Source organism: Protomyctophum parallelum (assembly GCF_964188405.1).
Source record: "Protomyctophum parallelum genome assembly, chromosome: 23".
NCBI classification, from domain to species: domain Eukaryota; kingdom Metazoa; phylum Chordata; class Actinopteri; order Myctophiformes; family Myctophidae; genus Protomyctophum; species Protomyctophum parallelum.
In genome coordinates, this window is record NC_139715.1 from 34,313,633 (window position 1) to 34,329,964 (window position 16,332).

Below are 16,332 nucleotides of genomic sequence, written 5' to 3' on the forward strand. Positions count from 1 at the left end.
ATGGTCAGTGTTAGAGTCAGAAACATCTAACCAGCAGTACATGGTCAGTGTTATTGTCAGAAACATCTAACCAGCAGTACATGGTCAGTGTTAGAGTCAGAAACATCTAACCAGCAGTACATGGTCAGTGTTATTGTCAGAAACATCTAACCAGCAGTACATGGTCAGTGTTATTGTCAGGAACATCTAACCAGCAGTACATGGTCAGTGTTAGAGTCAGAAACATCTAACCAGCAGTACATGGTCAGTGTTATTGTCAGAAACATCTAACCAGCAGTACATGGTCAGTGTTATTGTCAGAAACATCTAACCAGCAGTACATGGTCAGTGTTAGAGTCAGAAACATCTAACCAGCAGTACATGGTCAGTGTTAGAGTCAGAAACATCTAACCAGCAGTACATGGTCAGTGTTATTGTCAGGAACATCTAACCAGCAGTACATGGTCAGTGTTAGAGTCAGAAACATCTAACCAGCAGTACATGGTCAGTGTTATTGTCAGAAACATCTAACCAGCAGTACATGGTCAGTATTAGAGTCAGAAACATCTAACCAGCAGTACATGGCCAGTGTTATTGTCAGAAACATCTAACCAGCAGTACTTGGTCAGTGTTATTGTCAGGAACATCTAACCAGCAGTACATGGTCAGTGTTATTGTCAGAAACATCTAACCAGCAGTACATGGTCAGTGTTATTGTCAGGAACATCTAACCAGCAGTACATGGTCAGTGTTAGAGTCAGAAACATCTAACCAACAGTACATGGTCAGTGTTAGAGTCAGAAACATCTAACCAGCAGTACATGGTCAGTGTTAGAGTCAGAAACATCTAACCAGCAGTACATGGTCAGTGTTAGAGTCAGAAACATCTAACCAGCAGTACATGGTCAGTGTTATTGTCAGAAACATCTAACCAGCAGTACATGGTCAGTGTTATTGTCAGGAACATCTAACCAGCAGTACATGGTCAGTGTTAGAGTCAGAAACATCTAACCAGCAGTACATGGTCAGTGTTATTGTCAGAAACATCTAACCAGCAGTACATGGTCAGTGTTAGAGTCAGAAACATCTAACCAGCAGTACATGGTCAGTGTTAGAGTCAGAAACATCTAACCAGCAGTACATGGTCAGTGTTATTGTCAGGAACATCTAACCAACAGTACATGGTCAGTGTTATTGTCAGGAACATCTAACCAGCAGTACATGGTCAGTGTTAGAGTCAGAAACATCTAACCAGCAGTACATGGTCAGTGTTATTGTCAGAAACATCTAACCAGCAGTACATGGTCAGTGTTAGAGTCAGAAACATCTAACCAGCAGTACATGGTCAGTGTTAGAGTCAGAAACATCTAACCAGCAGTACATGGTCAGTGTTAGAGTCAGAAACATCTAACCAGCAGTACATGGTCAGTGTTAGAGTCAGAAACATCTAACCAGCAGTACATGGTCAGTGTTATTGTCAGGAACATCTAACCAGCAGTACATGGTCAGTGTTAGAGTCAGGAACATCTAACCAGCAGTACATGGTCAGTGTTAGAGTCAGAAACATCTAACCAGCAGTACATGGTCAGTGTTAGAGTCAGGAACATCTAACCAGCAGTACATGGTCAGTGTTATTGTCAGGAACATCTAACCAGCAGTACATGGTCAGTGTTAGAGTCAGAAACATCTAACCAGCAGTACATGGTCAGTGTTAGAGTCAGAAACATCTAACCAGCAGTACATGGTCAGTGTTAGAGTCAGAAACATCTAACCAGCAGTACATGGTCAGTGTTAGAGTCAGAAACATCTAACCAGCAGTACATGGTCAGTGTTAGAGTCAGGAACATCTAACCAGCAGTACATGGTCAGTGTTAGAGTCAGAAACATCTAACCAGCAGTACATGGTCAGTGTTAGAGTCAGGAACATCTAACCAGCAGTACATGGTCAGTGTTATTGTCAGGAACATCTAACCAGCAGTACATGGTCAGTGTTAGAGTCAGGAACATCTAACCAGCAGTACATGGTCAGTGTTATTGTCAGGAACATCTAACCAACAGTACATGGTCAGTGTTATTGTCAGGAACATCTAACCAGCAGTACATGGTCAGTGTTAGAGTCAGGAACATCTAACCAGCAGTACATAGTCAGTGTTAGAGTCAGGAACATCTAACCAGCAGTACATGGTCAGTGTTAGAGTCAGGAACATCTAACCAGCAGTACATGGTCAGTGTTAGAGTCAGGAACATCTAACCAGCAGTACATGGTCAGTGTTAGAGTCAGGAACATCTAACCAGCAGTACATGGTCAGTGTTAGAGTCAGAAACATCTAACCAGCAGTACATGGTCAGTGTTAGAGTCAGGAACATCTAACCAGCAGTACATGGTCAGTGTTAGAGTCAGGAACATCTAACCAGCAGTACATGGTCAGTGTTATTGTCAGAAACATCTAACCAGCAGTACTTGGTCAGTGTTATTGTCAGGAACATCTAACCAGCAGTACATGGTCAGTATTATTGTCAGAAACATCTAACCAGCAGTACATGGTCAGTATTATTGTCAGAAACATCTAACCAGCAGTACATGGTCAGTGTTATTCAGAAACGTCTAACCAGCAGTACATGGTCAGTGTTATTGTCAGGAACATCTAACCAGCAGTACATGGTCAGGAACATTGTAAATTGTAATTCTGTTTATTTTAATGTAATCTAGAGTGAACGCACGGTTGTTATGCTTTAATGTATTTATTTTGTGATATCTGTAATGTTGTTCTTATTTCAATTTTTGTATGTATATTATTCTGTGAGGACCCCAGGAAGAATAGCTGTTGCCAGGTGTAACAGCTAATGGGGATCCTAAATAAACTAAACTAAACTAAACTAAACATCTAACCAGCAGAACATGGTAACCCTTTAGTTTTCAGTGTTAGTGTTCTAGGAAACATCTAACCAGCAGTACATGGTAACCCTTTAGTTTTCAGTGTTAGTGTTCTATAGGAAACATCTAACCAGCAGTACATGGTAACCTTTAGTTTACAGTGTTAGTGTTCTAGGAAACATCTAACCAGCAGTACATGGTAACCCTTTAGTTTTCAGTGTTAGTGTTCTAGGAAACATCTAACCAGCAGTACATGGTAACCCTTTAGTTTTCAGTGTTAGTGTTCTAGGAAACATCTAACCAGCAGTACATGGTCAGTGTTATTGTCAGAAACATCTAACCTGACGGCTCGGCTTGCCCTCCAGGGACACGAACCAGGCCCGCGGTCCCGGGTGGGACGAGGAGGACGTCTTTCCGCCGACGCCCCCGCCCCCGCGCGTCAGCTCCATCAGCGTGCGTTGGGAGATGCCCTGGAGCTCCCCCTGGTGGTGGCCCACGCCCGCCGCCTCGTTGAGCGTGCCGGGCACAGAGACGGAGGACTCCAGGAGGTTGTTGTTGTAGCGGCCCCACGCGGGCCCCGGGTTGGGCCCCTGGGGAAGAAGGAAGGAAGGCGACGTCACTGGTACCATTTTGTTTTATTTACAAAAGCTAGATCGGCTATTCTCAGCATGCAACCAAGTGTAAAATGACTTATACTGGATCTCTTGTCCACTAGTCCCTTCCTAACATTTTAGTCTAGTTTTTATTTGTCGACGAAATTGTCAATATATTTAGTCTTAGTTTTAGTCACCATAGCTTAGTTTTCATTTAGTTTTAAATGGCAGATGTTTTTCCCCCAGTGGGTCAATCAATAAATTGAGTCGGACAAAAAAAATAAAAAAATAAAAAATCTAACCTGCCCCGGGAAGAAAGAAAATAAATCTAACCTGCGGGGGAGGCGTCTCCAGGGCCTGCGGTTCGTCCTGGCTCCCGCGCTGGGGGTGGGGCTGGTGGGGGGCTTTGGGGAGGGTCTGGGTGAAGCCGTCGCCTCCGGTGGGCTCCGCGTGGGGGTCCAGCTGGTCCACAGGACCCCCCCCCCCGCAGAAGAGCTCCGGAGCCTGGATGAGGATCAGCTTGTCCTGGAAGTATAGGCCTGGCAGCGTTACTTTACTGCCCCCTGGTGGCCTGGCACCGTTACTACCCCCAGAACATACTGTACATGGGCAACTGGTGGCCCCCAGCTTCACTTAACCCATTCTGACCTGAGATCAGATTCATACGAGGTTTCCACTGGACACACACTGGTCTGATTAACCCCATTCTGACCTGAGATCAGATTCTATAAAAATGTCAGTCGTTCTTTGATTTTTCAAAAATAGCAGACCTATAAGCTCGCTATGAGCTTGTAGATCTGCTATTTTCAGCATGCAACCAAGTGTAAAATGACTTATACTGGATCTCTTGTCCACTAGACCCTTCCTAGCATTTTAGTCTAGTTTTTATTTGTCGACGAAATTGTCAATATATTCAGTCTTATAGTTTTAGTCACCGCAGCTTAGTTTTCATTTAGTTTTTGTCGGTGAAAAAAGGCAGTCGACGAACATTTTTCGTCTTAGTGTTTTAGTCGAGGAAAACAACAGCGGTTGGCCCTACCTGGAAGAAGTGTTGGCAGCCGGGTCGGTTGGCGGCGCGGCGGCTCTGCTCGGAGCGCTCTCGGAGGCGCGCCGCCTCCTCGTCGTTGACGTAGTGAGACTGAGGTTGGGCCCCTCCCCCCGGGGGGGGCCCCAGGTTCTCGTAGAGGGGGGCCGCGCCGGAGGAGGACGCCCCCTGGTGGTGGTGGTGGAGGCCCCCGGGGTCCTCCACGTAGATGTTGTAGTTGGCCTTGTTGTGCCTGTTTTGGGGGCGCACGGTTAGAATAGTTTAGGCTTTGTTTGTTTTGACTTATATATCCAGCTTTTGGTGTCAGTCCAGGGCATTAAGCAACTAGTCGACTAGTTTACTAGTAAACTAGTCTAAACTAGTAAACTAGTCGACTAGTTTACTAGTAAACTAGTTTACTAGTAAACTAGTCGACTAGTTTACTAGTATCAACAAGGTCGACTAGTGGATTTACTAGTCGACTAGTTTACTAGTCGACTAGTAAACCCTTTCTGACCTGAGATCAGATTCTAAAAATGTCTTCTACATCCTGACCAGTTTTCTGAAAAAGCTATGTTTCTATGTCAGTCGTTCTTCCATTAAAAAAATAAAAAGATCTACAAGCTCGTAGCGCGCCACTCGGTGGCGCGCTACGAGCTTGTAGATCTGCTATTTTTCAATAGCTAAAGCATAACATGATGCTATAACACCAAAACGCGTTCCGTCTTTTGGTTATAGCTTCAGTGATCTCTATAATGACCTTGGCGTGGTGGAGGAGGGGTCACACAGACCCTCCTCCATGTGGGTGGAGGTGGTCTGGTCCTTCTTCAGCACGGACAGCTTGGAGAAACGGGCCTTCCTCCTTCTCCTGCGCGGACCTCCTCGCTGGGAATCTCTGCGTGTGCGTGTGTGCGTGTGTGTGTGTGGTGGGGTGGGGTGTGTGGTGTGCGTGTGTGTGTGTGTGTGTGTGTGTGTGTGTGTGTGTGTGTGTGGGGTGTGTGTGTGTGTGTAGGAGGAAGAAAGTACATTCATTCACTGTTTTCCCAAAAACTTTGTGGGTCACATTTTTTTTTTTGTAATAATCTTTATCCCACGATTTTGTAACCCATTTTTCACCCCTGTGTCAATCATCTAATGTGATCCTGGGCTCTACACACCCTCCACCAACCTAGTCCCCATATATGGGGGACAAGGGGAGACCAACCTAGTCCCCATATATGGGGGACAAGGGGAGAGCAACCTAGTCCCCATATATGGGGGACAAGGGGAGACCAACCTAGTCCCCATATATGGGGGACAAGGGGAGACCAACCTAGTCCCCATATATGGGGGACAAGGGGAGAGCAACCTAGTCCCCATATATGGGGGACAAGGGGAGACCAACCTAGTCCCCATATATGGGGGACAAGGGGAGAGCAACCTAGTCCCCATATATGGGGGACAAGGGGAGACCAACCTAGTCCCCATATATGGGGGACAAGGGGAGAGCAACCTAGTCCCCATATATGGGGGACAAGGGGAGACCAACCTAGTCCCCATATATGGGGGACAAGGGGAGACCACATTGTGATCTACTGGACTGGTAGATCACGATCTACCTTTTGGGCAGCGCTGGCACCTACGGTATGCCTACTTACCCGCAGTGGCACACGAGCACGGACAGGAAGCCGATCAGGATGGCCAGCGTGCCGCCCAGGATGCCCACCAGAAGGTACGTATGGTAGGAGAGGAACTCCATGGAGCTACCGTGTCCCAGCATGTGACCTGGAAGGACAGTACAGTACAGTACAGTACAGTACAGTACAGTACAGTACAGTACAGTACAGTACAGTACAGTACAGTACAGTACAGTACAGTACAGTACAGTACAGTAACAGAATGATTCAGTTTCACTGTCGCAAAGAAAGCAGTGGTTTTCAACCTTTTTTCCGAAAAATCGGAATATTCTTATCTCGCCCCGTGTCACTAGGACGTCGCTAGGACGTCCTCACACGTCGATGGCACTAATTTTTCGGGATCCTTATGACAGTCTCATACGTCGTATGAACTGAAACGGTTAAAAAGTCTAAAAGGTGTCCTACCGTTTGAGGAGGGCAAGGGAGCAGCGATCCAGTAGCCCAGATGAGAGGCTGTGTAGCTCCACACCAGACTGTCGCCCACGGTCTTCACCACGCCTAGACCCTGCTTCTCCCACGCACCTGGCAACCACACCACACACCACATCACTATTAGTTTGGCCTAAACCTGGCAACCCACCACACAGCACATCACTATTAGTTTGGCCCTAGACCTGGCAACCCACCACACAGCACATCACTATTAGTTTGGCCCTAAACCTGGCAACCCACCACCCAACACATCACTATTAGTTTGGTCTAATACAATGTGCACAATGTGCACTCGCAGTGCATTGTGGGACTTGTAGTATTATGGTGGTCCGTGCGGTATACCAGAGGGCCAGTTCTGTAATACTAATTAAATATCATCCCGCGGGGCCAAAGATAATTCATTCACGGGCCTGATTTGGCCCCCCGGGACCTTGAGTTTGACATATATGCTCCAAGTACTACATTGTATTCCCCCCCCCCCTACAATCTCTGTCATTCACTCGTTTTTGGAGCAAAAAAAACGCTGTGATATATTCAGTATTTTCCGTTCTTTTCTGTGAAGCCTTTAACCCATTTTGGGGCGGGAACCCATTTTGGTGTTAGCATCATGTTATGCTTTAGCTATCGAAAAATAGCAGATCTACAAGCTCATATCGCGCCACCGAGTGGCGCGCTACGAGCTTGTAGGTCTGCTATTTTTGAAAAATCGAAGAACGACTGACATAGAAACATAGCTTTTTCAGAAAACTGGTCAAGATGTAGAAGACTTTTTTTTTTAATCTGATCTCAGGTCAGAATGGAAAACTGTCAGGATGTAGAAGAAGAAGAAGAAGAAGTTAAGAACATTTTGTAGAATCTGATCTCAGGTCAGAATGAAAACTGTCAGGATGTAGAAGAACATTTTAGTAGAATCTGATCTCAGGTCAGAATGGTAACTGTCAGGACATAGAAGAACATTTAGTAGGATCTGATCTCGGGTCAGAAACGGGTTAAACTGTCAGGACGTAGAAGAACATTTTAGTAGGATCTGATCTCGGGTCAGAAACGGGTTAAACTGTCAGGACGTAGAAGAACATTTTAGTAGGATCTGATCTCGGGTCAGAGTGGGTTAAACTGTCAGGACGTAGAAGAACATTTTAGTAGGATCTGATCTGGGGTCAGAGCGGTTTAATGAACCCTACCGGTCTTGTGGTTGAAGGCCCAGGCTGGGACGGCGTCGGCGGGCCGTAGCGTGGTCCCGGGTCCCAGCGGTAAGGTGATCTGGACCGGGCCTCCTCCAACCTGCAGCTCCTGGTCCTCTGAGTACAGCGCCGCGCTGACCGCCGCCACCGCCTTCAGCTCCACGCTCCTGTAGACTGAGTGGACCACAACGTTTTACATTCTGTTAACCCCATTCTGACCTGAGATCAGATTCACTGATCACTGATTCACTGATTTTTCAAAAATAGCAGACCTACAAGCTTGTAGGTCTGCTATTTTTGAAAAATCGAAGAACGACTGACATTTTTAGAATCTGATCTCAGGTCAGAATGGGTTCATCAGACCAGTGTGTGTCCAGTGAAACCCTCGTATGAATCTGATCTCAGGTCAGAATGGGTTTTAATCAGACCAGTGTGTGTCCAGTACGCGGCGCGGCGCCTCACCTGACTTGCTGCTGCCCAGGATGGCGGGCGTGCAGTCGACGCAGTCCCTGGCCAGGTGGCGGCGCGGCACCGTCACGTAGGCCGTGAGGGACGAGGCGTTGTGGCCCTCGGAGAGCGGCGGCAGGAGGCCCCGGTGGAACCGCACGCTGGGCTGGAAGGACACGTCTGTGGAGGACATGTGGAGGTCGGTGTTGTTTTCGTCGACTAAAACTATAAGACGAAAAATGTCCGTCGAACTACCTTTTTCCACTGGAGAAAACTGAATGGAAACTAAATTAAAACTATGCTATGGTGACTAAAACTAAGACTAAATATACTGACAATTTCGTCAACAAATAAAAACTAGACTAAAATGTTAGGAAGGGACTATAGTGGACGAGAGATCCAGTTTTATGCTGGGTTGCATGCTGAAAATAGCAGATATACAATCTCACAACGCGTCGCGCTGCGACGCGTTGTGAGATTGTAAATCTGCTATTTTCAGCATGCAACCAAAGTGTAAAATATGTCATTACAACGACATCAAGGCCTGTCAAAACACATTTTAGTCGACTAAATCAACTGTAGATTTAGTCAACTAAAATCTCATGACATTTAGTCGACTACAACTAGACTAAACACTAGAACATTCCAGGTGACTATAAAATGTGACTAAGACTAAGTGGAAACTATTCAGGAGACTATATATGACTAAAACTAAAATAGAGATTTGCTGCCAAAAACAACACTGAGCATTGGAGGTCCCTGTGAAACCTGACACTGGGCTGGGAGGACATGTCTCTGGAAATGTGGTGCTCAGTGTTGTTTTCGTCGACTAAAACTAAGACGAAAAATGTCCGTCGAACTACCTTTTTCCACTGGAGAAAACTGAATGGAAACTAAATAAAAACTATGCTATGGTGACTAAAACTGAGACTAAATATACTGACAATTTCGTCAACAAATAAAAACTAGACTAAAATGTTAGTAAGGGACTAGTGGACAAGAGATCCAGTCGCGCTGCGACGCGTTGTGAGATGTTGTGAGACGTTGTGGAGATGTGGAGAGCAACACCATGAATCCCACGTGATTTGACGAGTCATGTGAATCCCGCGACCGACCGCACGATGTATTTTGGGCTCGGCGCGGTATACGTTACTGAGACCCGTCTTATGACGTTATCTGAGAGCGCAGCGCGCACAAGGACGTCCAGGGTTTTGTTTCAGGTCACTTTGTTGTTCCATTTAAAGGTTTTATGACATTCATTTTCATTTATTTGTCTTTTTCTTTTTTCTTTTAGGTTTTATGACCTCAATTACACCCAAAAAACCCTGAACTTTGAACATTCAGTGGATTTTCTGTGGTCTGAAGTTTTCTTTGGGGTTTGGAAGCCTTTTGAGCTACAATGAAAACAGGCAACACGGTGAAAACAGTGACATCTGCTGGCAAATCCCATTGACATATATGGGATTTGCAGTAAGTGATGTCACTTACTGCCGGCAAATCAGAGCACCTGTTTGAGCCAGAAAACCCCAGATCACAGAAAATCTACTGAATGTTAAAAGTACATGTTTTTTGGGTGCAATTGAGATTAGAAAACCTAAAAAAAACAAGAACAATTCCAAAACCTTTTTTTTAATGTCACAATCCCTTTAATACCGTAGCTTGCCGATGAATGACCTTTACACTTACACATTATAATGGTTCTTATTTTGATCTTAAGACCCACTTACTGAGTGTCAGGGCTGTATTTTGCGTGTCTTAAGTACCAGGTCTTATTCCCTAACTTGAGTAAACAATGCCCTTTGGCTATTCTGAGTGGCCAAAGAGCATTGACCACGCCTCCAGGTCTTTAGTTTACTCAAGTTAGGGAATAAGACCTAACCTGACGCTGCCAGATCCAAGAAGCTTGCTACACAAATTTGTTTCACAGCTTATTGGGATCTGGGATCGCGGAAGCAAATTCGATGACGGGGCTGTTCCTTTTTTTCAAGATACTTGGTAGATGATTGGATGGGACCGTCTGTCTATCACCGTGTGGGCGTGCAAACACAACCAATCATATTGACGTGTCTATATAGCTTCACATCCGGTTTCGCCCTTAGCTCACGCTGATTGGTCCGGTACGGAACGGATTTTTGTCAGCTCAACTGTCTGAGAGATCCCAGATGAATGCTGTGTTGGGGAACATGGTTACCCAATACCGCCCTCATCTGGCAGAGTCAGGTTAAATAAGACCTGGTATACTTAAGACACGCAGAATACAGCCCTCGGTCTCCAGGTTTCCTTCAGAATATGTTATTTCCCACGACACTATGGCAGTATGGCACATTGTGAGTCCACTAGTACTCAGTGGTTCTCAAACTGTTTATTTTCAAGAACCCCCCCCCCCCCCCCCCCCATAACTCTGAGAGTTTACAAATGTGTTCAACGGTCATATTTATTACAGGCTGTTGTGGAACGCGTGTTTCTGTGTTGAAGTCGGTGGAGCAAAGGGTTCTCCAGTTAACCCGTTTTGGTGTTATAGCATTATGTTAAGATTTAGCTATTGAAAAAATAGCAGATCTACAACCTCGTAGCGCGCCACTCGCGAGCTTGTAGGAAAGGATTCCCAATGCATTTTTCCTCATAGACATTTCAAAAAGTATTTATTTAAAGACGGTTACGCCGCGGACAAAGCCAACTGGAGTCGTGACAAATCATGACAACAAAGACAATATTTTGGACCAAACAAATAATTAACAACCCAAAAAAAAGAGTTGTCTTTGTCCGCGGCGTAACAGTCTTTAAATAAAAATACTTTTTTAAAATGTCTATGAGGAAAACGAACGGAGAATCATTTCCTGGGCCCTGTTAGGGGGCGGGACTGCGACGCTCTATAGAGTGTTGCAGTCCCTCCCCCTTTCAGAACAACGAGTGGCCCAGGAAATGAATCCCAATGCATTCTCCCATCGGCATTTCGTGCTTTATTTATTTAAAGACCTTTTAAGCGTCGTACGAAGCCAACTCTTGTCGTGACAAATCATGACAATAAACAAAAAATTTAGGCCAAACAAAGAATTAGAAAGTGGAAGAAAACGGCAGGTTACAACACTTTTTTTGTTGTTTTTCTTCTTTGTAATTCTTTGTTTGGCCCGAAAAATTTTGTGTGTGTGTTGTCATGATTTGTCACGACAAGAGTTGGCTTCGTACGACGCTTAAAAGGTCTTTAAATAAATGAAATAAGAACTGCCTATGGGAGAAATGCATTGCGTTTTCATTTCCTGGGCCGTTCGTTGTTCTGAAAGGGGGAGGGACTGCGCCGCTCTATTGCAGTCAGGACCACTGACCACAGACTGTAAAGAATATGGACAAAGCGTTCCCCGGGTCTAACATGGACGTAAAATGAAGCCTGTTATTCCTGCACTGTAAGTCGCCATCTTTCTAGATCCGTTTGGGCCCAGCTGGCCCATTGGCTGGCTCCGTTTGGGCCCAGCTGCCCATTGGCTGGCCCAGACAACGAGGCGGGACTTCCCCCCTTCTTCTCCGTTGGTTTTTATTTTGACTCGAGTGGGAGGGGAATCCCGTTCATAGACTGTAACGGTTGCCACGCCCCTCAGAACATACGCGACTTTATGGTAATTTTTTTAATAAATGGGACCATAATTTACCAAAAAGAATATTATGACATTAGAAATGAGACTTTAAACTAGTGACTGGAAGCAGAAAGTATTCATGACCATGTTTATTAAGGTAATACAGTCTAGGTGAAGTTGGGCCCAAATACATGGACTTCTATGGGGCTATGGGTTTTTTTTGGGACCGATGACAGCGCCACAACAGGCCATTATATGAACTTTCTGGAGTTTCAGGCTTCACAAAATATCTGTCTGACTGCCCCCCTGCCACTGACACACAGTATCGCCTATTGCAGCATAGACCACTGACACACAGTATCACCTATTGCAGCATAGACCACTGACACACAGTATCGCCTATTGCAGTCAGGACCACAGACACACAGTATCGCCTATTGCAGTCAGGACCACAGACACACAGTATCACCTATTGCAGCATAGACCACTGACACACAGTATCGCCTATTGCAGCATAGACCACTGACACACAGTATCGCCTATTGCAGCATAGACCACTGACACACAGTATCGCCTATTGCAGTCAGGACCACTGACACACAGTATCACCTATTGCAGCATAGACCACTGACACACAGTATCGCCTATTGCAGCATAGACCACTGACACACAGTATCGCCTATTGCAGCATAGACCACTGACACACAGTATCGCCTATTGCAGCATAGACCACTGACACACAGTATCGCCTATTGCAGCATAGACCACTGACACACAGTATCGCCTATTGCAGCATAGACCACTGACACACAGTATCGCCTATTGCAGCATAGACCACTGACACACAGTATCGCCTATTGCAGCATAGACCACTGACACACAGTATCGCCTATTGCAGCATAGACCACTGACACACAGTATCGCCTATTGCAGCATAGACCACTGACACACAGTATCGCCTATTGCAGTCAGGACCACTGACACACAGTATCGCCTATTGCAGTCAGGACCACAGACACACAGTATCGCCTATTGCAGCATAGACCACTGACACACAGTATCGCCTATTGCAGTCAGGACCACAGACACACAGTATCGCCTATTGCAGTCAGGACCACTGACACACAGTATCACCTATTGCAGCATAGACCACTGACACACAGTATCGCCTATTGCAGTCAGGACCACTGACACACAATATCGCCTATTGCAGTCAGGACCACTGACACACAGTATCGCCTATTGCAGCATAGACCACTGACACACAGTATCGCCTATTGCAGCATAGACCACTGACACACAGTATCGCCTATTGCAGTCAGGACCACTGACACACAGTATCGCCTATTGCAGTCAGGACCACTGACACACAGTATCGCCTATTGCAGCATAGACCACTGACACACAGTATCGCCTATTGCAGTCAGGACCACTGACACACAGTATCGCCTATTGCAGTCAGGACCACTGACACACAGTATCGCCTATTGCAGCATAGACCACTGACACACAGTATCGCCTATTGCAGTCAGGACCACTGACACACAGTATCGCCTATTGCAGTCAGGACCACTGACACACAGTATCGCCTATTGCAGCATAGACCACTGACACACAGTATCGCCTATTGCAGCATAGACCACTGACACACAGTATCGCCTATTGCAGCATAGACCACTGACACACAGTATCGCCTATTGCAGCATAGACCACTGACACACAGTATCGCCTATTGCAGTCAGGACCACTGACACACAGTATCGCCTATTGCAGTCAGGACCACTGACACACAGTATCACCTATTGCAGCATAGACCACTGGCACACAGTATCGCCTATTGCAGCATAGACCACTGACACACAGTATCGCCTATTGCAGTCAGGACCACTGACACACAGTATCGCCTATTGCAGTCAGGACCACTGACACACAGTATCACCTATTGCAGCATAGACCACTGACACACAGTATCGCCTATTGCAGCATAGACCACTGACACACAGTATCGCCTATTGCAGTCAGGACCACTGACACACAGTATCGCCTATTGCAGCATAGACCACTGACACACAGTATCGCCTATTGCAGTCAGGACCACTGACACACAGTATCGCCTATTGCAGCATAGACCACTGACACACAGTATCGCCTTTTGCAGTCAGGACCACTGACACACAGTATCGCCTATTGCAGCATAGACCACTGACACACAGTATCGCCTATTGCAGTCAGGACCACTGACACACAGTATCACCTATTGCAGTCAGGACCACTGACACACAGTATCACCTATTGCAGCATAGACCACTGACACACAGTATCGCCTATTGCAGCATAGACCACTGACACACAGTATCGCCTATTGCAGCATAGACCACTGACACACAGTATCGCCTATTGCAGTCAGGACCACTGACACACAGTATCGCCTATTGCAGCATAGACCACTGACACACAGTATCGCCTATTGCAGCATAGACCACTGACACACAGTATCGCCTATTGCAGCATAGACCACTGACACACAGTATCGCCTATTGCAGCATAGACCACTGACACACAGTATCGCCTATTGCAGCATAGACCACTGACACACAGTATCGCCTATTGCAGCATAGACCACTGACACACAGTATCGCCTATTGCAGCATAGACCACTGACACACAGTATCGCCTATTGCAGCATAGACCACTGACACACAGTATCGCCTATTGCAGCATAGTCCACTGACACACAGTATCACCTATTGCAGCATAGACCACTGACACACAGTATCACCTATTGCAGCATAGACCACTGACACACAGTATCACCTATTGCAGCATAGACCACTGACTCACAGTATCGCCTACCTGGTATTTTTCCCGTGATGAGAACGGAGTCTTCAAACAGCCAGATGTTGCCCTGGTGGTGAGGGAGCAGCAGGATGGTCACCGCTGAGAATACTATAAGAACAAAAAAAAACACAAACAAACTCATGTTTATTATTATAGGGCTGAAGCACGTTATTATTATTTATTAGGGCTGTCAAAGTCAACGCACTATGAACCCATTCTGACCTGAGATCAGATTCATGCGACGTTTCCACTGGGACACACACTGGTCTGATTAACCCATTCTGACCTGAGATCAGATTCTAAAAATGTCAGTCGCTCTTCAATTTTTCTAAAATCGAAGAGCGCGCCACTCGGTTGAGCGCTATGAGCTTGTAGATCTGCTATTTTTCAATAGCTTAAAGCATAACATGATGCTAACATGAAAATGGGTTCCCGTTCAGAATGGGTTAACTAGTTAACTCACAATCCTTTTAACGGCACTATTTATTTATTTTTACGCGCGATTAACGCATTGTGAAGTTTGACAGAATGGTTGAGAGACGCATGCATGTGAATGCAGGCAGTCAGTGAGCCCCGCCTCTCTCCCCCTCTCGCACAATTGGAAAACTTAGAAAACATGTTATTTTGATCAACATGTTAACCTGTTATCTCTCGTAATGGTACCATTGGCCAACATCAATACAGTTCTTTAGTTTGGGTCTGGAAGGCTAAATGTCATCAAATGGTGGTTCCGTGGCTCAAATGCAGAATAAATAATGGGCCTTGATATGAAAAATCTTGAAAACCACTGATTTAAGGTATATTTAGAACGTATACAAAATATGCGATTAATTTGCGATTAATCACAGTTAACTATGGACAATCATGCGATTAATCACAGTTAACTATGGACAATCATGCGATTAATCACAGTTAACTATGGACAATCATGCGATTAATCACAGTTAACTATGGACAATCATGCGATTAATCACAGTTAACTATGGACAATCATGCGATTAATCACAGTTAACTATGGACAATCATGCGATTAATCACAGTTAACTATGGACAATCATGCGATTAATCACAGTTAACTATGGACAATCATGCGATTAATCACAGTTAACTATGGACAATCATGCGATTAATCACAGTTAACTATGGACAATCATGCGATTAATCACAGTTAACTATGGACAATCATGCGATTAATCACAGTTAACTATGGACAATCATGCGATTAATCACAGTTAACTATGGACAATCATGCGATTAATCACAGTTAACTATGGACAATCATGCGATTAATCAAGGTAATATTTTATATATTATATTTTAACATTTGCTAAAAGCATGGAATTGTAGACAAAACCTTTTTTGATCAACGTTTGCTAAAAGCATGGAATTGTAGACAAAACCTTTTTGATCAACGTTTGCTAAAAGCATGGAATTGTAGACAAAACCTTTTTGATCAACGTTTGCTAAAAGCATGGAATTGTAGACAAAACCTTTTTGATCAACGTTTGCTAAAAGCATGGAATTGTAGACAAAACCTTTTTGATCAACGTTTGCTAAAAGCATGGAATTGTAGACAAAACCTTTTTGATCAACGTTTGCTAAAAGCATGGAATTGTAGACAAAACCTTTTTGATCAACGTTTGCTAAAAGCATGGAATTGTAGACAAAACCTTTTTGATCAACGTTTGCTAAAAGCATGGAATTGTAGACAAAACCTT

At 45.1% G+C, this 16,332-nt stretch overlaps 1 protein-coding gene across 1 annotated transcript in view; it reads right to left on the reverse strand.

Moving 5' to 3' along the window:
• fam171b (family with sequence similarity 171 member B) overlaps window positions 1-16,332 on the reverse strand; it is a gene marked incomplete at both ends in the record, with an annotated part of 63,133 nt that overhangs the window by 32,927 nt on the left and 13,874 nt on the right. The window contains 9 exons of the mRNA XM_083758516.1: window positions 3,196-3,444; window positions 3,781-3,972; window positions 4,487-4,724; window positions 5,232-5,366; window positions 6,109-6,235; window positions 6,553-6,669; window positions 7,761-7,934; window positions 8,223-8,387; window positions 14,630-14,722. Coding sequence (XP_083614642.1) covers window positions 3,196-3,444; window positions 3,781-3,972; window positions 4,487-4,724; window positions 5,232-5,366; window positions 6,109-6,235; window positions 6,553-6,669; window positions 7,761-7,934; window positions 8,223-8,387; window positions 14,630-14,722 — 1,490 coding nt within the window. The remainder of the gene's footprint in view (window positions 1-3,195; window positions 3,445-3,780; window positions 3,973-4,486; window positions 4,725-5,231; window positions 5,367-6,108; window positions 6,236-6,552; window positions 6,670-7,760; window positions 7,935-8,222; window positions 8,388-14,629; window positions 14,723-16,332) is intronic.